The sequence below is a fragment of the Sturnus vulgaris genome, chromosome 18 (genome assembly GCF_052056855.1).
Source record: "Sturnus vulgaris isolate bStuVul1 chromosome 18, bStuVul1.hap1, whole genome shotgun sequence".
In the NCBI taxonomy this organism is placed as follows: domain Eukaryota; kingdom Metazoa; phylum Chordata; class Aves; order Passeriformes; family Sturnidae; genus Sturnus; species Sturnus vulgaris.
The window spans coordinates 6,753,345-6,761,608 of record NC_142260.1 but is presented as its reverse complement, the minus strand read 5'-3'; the positions used below and the strand labels follow the sequence as shown (position 1 = coordinate 6,761,608).

Here is an 8,264-nt window from a genome sequence, read left to right as displayed (position 1 = left end):
GACGGCGCGGGGGAGGGGGCGTGGCCTGGGAGCACGAACCACGCCCCTCGCGGTGAGCCACGCCCATACGCGACGGCGGCGTGCGGCCACTAGGGGGCGCCCGAGCGCCGCCACAGAGGCCGCCCGGGGAGTCCGTGGGGAAACGGCGGTGTCCTAAAAATCCCACCCGGTGTCCTAAAAATCCCACCCCGTGTCCTAAAAATCCCACCCCATGTCCTAAAAACCTGTGCCCTAAAGTGCTGTCCATACGCTCCCTGAGCTCTGCCAGCCTTGGAGCCTGGTCCAGTGCCCGAGCACCCTGAGGGTGTGGAACCTTTTCCCCATATCCGACACAGCTTCAGGCCGTTCTCTCGGGTCCTGTCGCTGCCCATGGAATGGTGGAGTTTGCACATCCCTCTCACATAATACTGGTATTTGTGGCTTTCAGGAGATGTGTTTTTGGTGCATATGCGCACAGTTTTTCCCTGTGAAGGTGGTGAGGCCCTGGCTCAGGTTGCCCAGGGAAGCTGTGGATGCCCCATCCCTGGAAGTGTCCAAGGCCAGGCTGGATGGGGCTCTGAGCAAGATGGGGAGGTGTCCCTGCCCCTGGAATGAAATAATCTTTAAGGTCCCTTCCAACCCAAACCAGTCCATGGTTCTAAAACATAAATATTTTTGGTGTAAATACCCACTTAATCTGTACTGTGCCATTCTAGGCTACTCTGTTAAAATACTTACGGGCTGTTACAGATCAACGCCGGTCAAAAGAAACACTTATACTCATTTATAAGTATGTGTTTTAAAGTTAACTTATAGTATTACTTTCCAGATACTTGATGAAAACGTGGCTCTGGGTCACACAATTCTGCCAGCCTGGTGTTGGAATATGTATATTTTTGAGGAAAAAAAGGGAAATTTTATTTAATTTATCATGTTGTTCCCCATTCATATGCAAAGTACACTGGGAGAGTAGAAAGAGTGGCCTTCAAATTTTCCACCAACAGGGTTTCAGTGATTTGAGCAGAGGTAAAGTGGACACTATGACTTTTGAATTGATTTATAGGTCTTTACACTTCCTCCAAGTGGAAATGAAGACGCTCAGTATCTCCTTTCCTGCAGCCTCCCCACTCCTCTAACAACTCGTATTTGCACATCACAGCTTCCAGCTGAGACTTCACAAGGAGACATTTGACACCTGAGCTTTAAAAACCTTTTAGGGCAGTAAAATGTGCTGCTGCAAATGAAAGCACCGCCATTGTCCTGCTGTCTTTGAGGAGCTCTGATGGACAGAGGGGCCGTGTGTGCTGAGGGCTGGTGGAGGTGTTTACATTCCCACAGAACCCGAGGTGGTTTTTGGAGGCTTTGCACACCCGGTTCCTGACCGAGTCAGGTGTCGCAGGGCATGGGGAAGCATTTCCCAGCAATCCTCCCACCTCAAGCCGAGATCTTGTCAGATTTTATAAGCAGAACAGCCAGGTTTGGTCAGAGCTGGGACGGGAAAACTCCAGCGAAAACTGAAGCACTCCAGGAAGCGGTGTGGGTTAATTTAGCTCCTGGCATTCTTCCCTCTGAATAAATATTGAACCAACCTCTAACCATGCTGTTGCAGGAAAAATCATCGTGCTGCCAGTGGAAGATGGTAATCCAAAGATGTCAGCAAATAGAGTCATGAGAGAGCTCAAGATGCTGTTCCTAAAATGTGAGGTTGCTTGTCTTTGCATCCTAGAGAAACACTCACAATGTTACACCCACTCAAAAAATCTCTCACTGGTGCAGTTAAACTGTGTAGCCTCCAAACTCCATTATTTGCCATGTTTCCTGTCAAATCTGTGCAATTTTTTAGCAGAAAAGTGACTTTTTTTTTTTTTGACCGAACTTTAAAAGTTCATTTGTATTTTGGTATTTCTTTAAAGAAAGGTCTTGAAAAGCTTTCAAAGAAAATATAGTGATTGATCAAAACTGGAAATGAAACCCCCTGAAATCGAAAAGTTTTGGAATAAGTCAACCTGAAAATGAGAAATACCTCTCCCAGCACACGAGCAGTGGAAATCCTCCGGATGTGTGGCAGTGGCTCAGCACAAAAGAGAATGGGAAAACACCATGGGAGATGTTTGCCAGCCAAGAATTCTGCTGTGACTCACAGCATTTCAAAATGGAAACATTCGGGCTCTTTTCCTGCCAGAAACTGACATCTTTTTCAGGCAAAACTCATCATTTTCTTCCGGGCATCACTGGTTAGAACGGTTCCCATTTTAAAATGGGAGTAGCCTTCTACCCACAGGATTTTTTTGTCAAGAAGCTGCCCATGGAAGTTATTGAGTCACCATCTCTGGAGGTATTTAAAAGATGTGTGGATATGGCACTTAGGGAGAGACAAAAGAGTCAAGCAGATTTCAGAGTTGAAGATGATTTTCTTTTATTGCAAATGTACACATTACACTACTGATAATGCACAGAAATTTAAAAATTGGCTAAAGTTCAGGCTATTTAAAAATTGGCTAAAAATTGGCTACTGTTGGCTAAAATTCCATTGATTACAAAACTTCACAAGATTTGTTACAACTAAAAAAAACCACCTTCAGAAGTATATAAATAGAATCTTGAGCATAAATAACAGTAACAAAATAAACAGATGTACGTATTCAATAAATTAATTATAAATATTGCATTGGCAATGAAGTGCTAGGTCAGAAGAACACCGGTATTTCCAGTAGAGCTTTTTTTTTTTTTTCTGTCCAGAAATATCTATTACAAATGAACCTTTGGAAAAAAGTAGAATCCCTGAACCATCCTTTTCTTTTTCTTTTTCTTTTTCTTTTTTTTTTTTTCTCTTTGGCTTCACCTTGGTTATTCCCTCATTGAATCTTTTCAAACGGAGAACAGAACTTGAAGACATCAGGTGCCTTGGCCAGAGGTACTCACGATCCCTTCCTACAAGGAGAATCCTGACCCAGTTCTGCAGCTTTTCACTCACTGAACCAGCTCTTCACTGATTCCCATGGATGCTAAATCAAGCCTGGAAGTGGCTTGAAAGAATTCCTGGTGGTTGAAGGTTAAACACAAAAAACTATTTTACAACTGATTTGACCTATACATCCGTTCTCAGTGTTTATCTCTGCTAATGACATATACATGCTTATATACAACAGAATCTTCATTTAAACATTTGTTTGAGCTGCTCATTCCCTACCTGATGAACATAAATTCTAGCCCTGGGCACTCTTCCAACCACACACTGAATTCTCACTGGTTTTGATGAGAACTCTATGCTGGATGATTCTGATGCCACAGAGAACATAATTTAGCCCACAAAAGAAATCAATGATCAAGTTTCCTAAAGTACTTTTTAGCACTAAGGGAAGGGAGACTTTTTTCCCTTTATTCCCTTATTTTTAAGGGAAGAAAAAGCACAATATACAACCAGATTTGTTTCTTCAGTAGTATGCTTTCAGTAGAAAGTTTTTCCCAGAATGTTGTTAGCAGCCTTTCAAGAAGAGCATTAACTGAAGTTATATCTGGTAGGATGTTTTCCTTCATCTAGTTTTGGTCCAAATGTTTGAATTTGAGGTGTCTGAAGAGGAAAAGGTTTTCTGCATTTCCTCATATGAGCAGATATAACAGGTGGGGAATATAGGTGGAAGTGAAGCTGGTATAGAAAAATTACAGTTATTTTATCACCACCTATGGAGGAGTTCTGATGAAGCTGCTAAACTTTTCGAATTTAACCCTCCTTTTCCAAACAAAACTATGGATAGGCAATTCTTTAAATTTTAGAACAGCCTCTTAGCACTCATCTCTTACAGGTACAAGAATGAGGCTGGCTCCATACTCAAATACACAAAAAAGTTCCCCAGTATCACTGTACAAAAAGCTAAAAACCCTGCAGTACTCTGCAATATTTCTGTAAAAACACGTGTGGGAGCACAGTCACTTCTGGAAGCTGGGGCTCTTCACCGGGGACAGTTTAGAGGTGATGCCAAAGGGATCCATGCTGTCCGTCTCCAGGGGCGACGAGAACACTTCTGGCTCAAAGGCCTGGCTGTAATCACCATATTCACCAAAGTCTGCTGATTCCACAGGCACGGTGTTGATCATGGGCAAGAAATGAGACAGGGGAAGGAAATCTTTCCCCTTGAACTGCTGTCTTTGTTTAGCACTGCTCAAAGACACTGATATTCCGTGTTTTTTGGATTTATACACGTTGTAGCCATCCGGGCGAATCTCCTCCTCAAAGGAACAGTCTTCAGTGGAATACCTGAGCTGAAGAGCAAGGAATAGCGAGAATTACCCACAATATACCCACCAGGCTGGTTGTATTCAATCACAAAACAAACTTTGGATGGTAAAAGCTCTTGTCCCTCAATGGGGGTGTCGTTCTGGCTTGTCCCAATCCCTAGTCTAGTCTAGTCTAGTCTAGTCCAGAACCCCTGAAGTTCTTTCCATGTCCACACCATTACATAAGCTTTGAATCCAGGGATTTGCTTCTCCACAGCCACCACACTTATCCTGTCCTGAGCACTGGAAAAAAGTCTCAGATGCCAGTGGTGATTTAGATGAACTGTCCTTAATTGCAGTCATGAGTCCTGATCCAAGTATAGAACTCTTGATCTGTTAGATATTTGCCTGTGCAAAGGTTTCAGGATCAGGTCTGTAGAAAGGTAACTGGCCAATCAGTAAAACACCGCTAAAAGGCAATTTCTGCCTTTTTCCACTCAAAATTTGCTGAAATTGCCCAAGACACTTTAAAAAAGTGCCATCTTCATGAGAACTGTTGAATTAATACCAGCACAAGTTAGAATTTTGTACAGAAGAATGTATTTCCTTAGGTATGAATTTGTAGGATTACATTTGCAAAGGCCCGTACAGATATTATATATCTGTAACATCTTAAGTTATACATATATATATATAAAATATATAAATAATATATTATATTTGTATAGTAGACCCATATCAGCAGGTCAGACCTCTCCAGATCTTTACACCAGCACTGCATTGCTTAAAATTCTGGTGCTATTTCAGGCTCAGCTACTACAGGTGATTGAACCTGTGGTCAATAAAAGAGAATTGCTGATTATGTCTCAGTCTGCAGAGACAGAAATGTCCTTACATGCCTGTCTGAACAAAGAGCATATTTAGGCCTTTCTCAGACACCTTCAGTAACATGGAGTAAAATTAAGATAATTTAAATTTATTAAGGTAGAATTAAGATAATTTAATTTATCTTAAAAAAGATAATTTGGTTATCTTTTAAAAGCATGTTTTAAATGAATAAAGTAATTTAAAAAAAAATGTTTTCTCCAAATAAAATGATGCAATATTTATCCTTCAACACACACGTTGTATCTCAGAAAGCTATATGTATACGACAAAAAATTAGGGCTGGATTGTTAGCTGTCTTTATGAGTGCTCAGCCTCCCTAAAAAAAGGATGATGAAATAAAAGAGCTTCTTGCTCAAGAAGTGGACACTACAAACAACAGATATTGATTGAATCCCCATGTCTCAGCTATACCTTTCCCTCTTCACTTCATTGGGATGGTCTCTAGTCTGTTTTTTTAAACAAGTACCAAACAGACTTTTAAAGTATTTCCAGATTAATTTTTTTCACAGGAGGAATCACGTCAGTATATTCAGCATTTCCCCTGAACTACTGACTACAGCACACAGCACATTCAGAAACCAGCCCCAGTCATCAGTTTTCCAGTGTCAAAACAGGCCGTGTTGCAGGAACACAGGTTCAGCCTCCAGACACCGTGTTTGCCCTTTTGTTCTCCCAGTCCTCAGCGTGGTGCTGATAAGGTAAAGATTTACCTGCAGAGCTGCCGACTGGGCTGTGAGCACAGAGGTGACAGCAGGTGTCACAACACGGAGATGAGACAGCACAACTACGAGAGGTAGTGTGTTCAGAATAAAACCCCAGCCTGCATCTAATACTCTACACCAACAAATGCAGTTCCAGTCAACGTGAATGCTTTCAAAATGGTGTTACAGGAGAGCCGTTTTAAAATTCTCTGATTGCTCAAGTTCAGCTGGTAGCTCCAATGGGAGCAGAATCCAGGCTCTGATTTGTTTTGGATATACGTTAAAGAATTAAGCTAATAATTGACCCACCATATCATCTGAACCTGTGCACCTCATCTCAGCATTGACTGATTTGAGCCCAGAAAAGCAAAGAAATTCAGAAAGAAAGGCTTAATTCTATGCTCCACATTCTATCATTCTTCTATCATTCTATCTGCATTCAGAAACATCAATGTTGCTGTTATTAAAGATACTGGGAGTTTTGAGAATGGGCCAAGTCCTTTCCTGACTGAAATCAGCAGAAATGTTGCTGCAATAATAAAAAAAGAATCAGGCTGTATCTTTGCTGTGGCATCATGAAAAGCTATCACTCCGTGAAACTCAGGCTTCTGTACAGACTAAATCTGCCAAATTCTAGAGTGGATAATGTATTCGCATGCCTTAAAAATGAGTTTATGTCAATGACTGGTTGCTAAACCCAGTGAAAAAGCTAACATAGTGGCATCAGTGGGGCACTTAACTCCCTAGTCCCTCAGAGTCCCGCAGGTGTGCTGTTATAGCAGGGCAGAAGTGAGGCAGTGGAGAAGCATCTTTTCCCCCTCAAAATACTTTCACTTTTTAAAACTTCCTAAGAGATGGCAACCCCATGTTCCTGGGAGTTGTATGGCTGGCAGCCAGCTGGCTGCAACTCTTCTCCAAAGGAGCAATCTCTTTTTAATTTTTTTTTCCGGAATACCTGACCTGAACAGTGAGAAATTATTCATATTCTATGACAGAGCTTAATCTATTTCTGTAGCAGAATCACAGTCTCCCACTGATAAGAATTTTAAACCTAAATGCACTTTTACCCCGGGTTGTACTTTCGGTATATTTTGGCAGGGAACACGCAAAACATCATTTACTTTCTAAATGACGTTTCCTTTCTGCCTTCTAACAATCCCCATAGCCTCTCGGGCAGTGAAGGTGACAAGAACGGCAGGGAGAGAACGGGAGGGGAGGTGAGGGAGGGAGGGTGGCGGACACCGGAAAGCTTTGGTACCCCATTATCAGAACACGCGGCTGTTCCAGAGTGGAAAACCCCCGGGGACAGCGGCGCGGGTGCTCACCTGCCCGTGCAGCCGCCCCGCCTCGTCCATGCACAGGTACCGGGAGCTCTGCACGCCCTTGATGGCCACGGTGCGCACGGCCACGGCGCGGATCTCCAGCAGACCTGCGGGCAGAGAGAAAGGGGACAGCAGTGTCACCCCGCGGCCCCGTCCCCATCCCCGTCCCCGTCCCCATCCCCGCCGCCGCCACTCACTCTGCGCGCTCTGGCTCCCGGCCGCGTCCACCCGGCCGTCGGCGCCGATGCGCAGGAAGCAGCTGAAGAGCCCGTGCTTGCTGGCGGTGTAGAGGTGCCGCAGCCGGATGGGCTCTCCCCAGCCGTAGTTGAGGTGCGGGCCGGCGTCGGGCAGCGGCAGCGGCAGCGCGGAGGCGGCGGCAGCCACCAGAGCAAGCAGCGCCAGCGCGGCGGGGCGCAGCCCCATCCCGGCACGCCGCCTCGGGGCTGTAGCGCGGCCGCAGCCGCCCCCCGGCCTTTTATAGCTCGCCGTTATCAGCTCCATCGATCCGGCGGCATCCGATATAGAGTCCATTTCATAGCCGGATCGGTCACTCCCCCCGAAAATACTGAGCGGGTGACACCCTAAAGTCGCTTCCTCCGCATCCGCATCTCCGAGCTCTCCGCTCCTGCGCGGCTCCGCCGCGGTGCCGGGGCACTGCACGGCCCGCAGCCCCGATGTGGCGCCGGGACGGGGACCGGCGGTGGGCGTGTGTGTACCCAGCCCACCCAGTGGCAGGAGGCTGCCCTGCTCCCCGCCGCGGCTCAGCCCCTGCCTTCGCCCTTGCCCGTCCTGTGTTTCATTTCCCTTTTCAGAATCAAAGAGCTGCTGCCTAAACCTGGACTCGCCTCCCCGGTATCCGGTAGCGGCCGAAAGCTGGGGGAGCCTATCCCGGTTCCGGGCAGCCGGAGGAGCACGGCCGCACACGGCACTGGTATAGAACCCTGCAGAACCCGGTCCGGCCAGGTACCGGCGGCTGCGGGTGTCCCGGTGCCGCTCCGGGCTGGTCCCCGCCCGGCCATCCCCGGCAGTGTCACTAGATGGAGCCTGGCCCCTGGGATGCGGCTGCCTTGCCCCGGGGGAGCCGCTCCAGGGGGCTCCTGTTCGTCCCCATTTCTTACAAAGAGACTGGGGGGGAAAAAATCCTGAGTGAAGTAAAATT

General features: G+C 46.0%; 1 protein-coding gene across 1 annotated transcript; it reads right to left on the bottom strand.

The window, feature by feature from the left end:
• Window positions 1-2,384: 2,384 nt before the first annotated feature.
• Window positions 2,385-7,741, bottom strand: FGF19 (fibroblast growth factor 19). The gene is made up of 3 exons (XM_014878864.2): window positions 7,303-7,741; window positions 7,109-7,212; window positions 2,385-4,239 (listed from the first exon to the last, which is right to left on the bottom strand). The coding sequence occupies exons 1-3, from the start codon at window positions 7,634-7,636 to the stop codon at window positions 3,907-3,909; spliced, it is 771 nt and encodes a 256-aa protein (XP_014734350.2). The 5' UTR covers window positions 7,637-7,741; the 3' UTR covers window positions 2,385-3,906.
• Window positions 7,742-8,264: the final 523 nt, after the last annotated feature.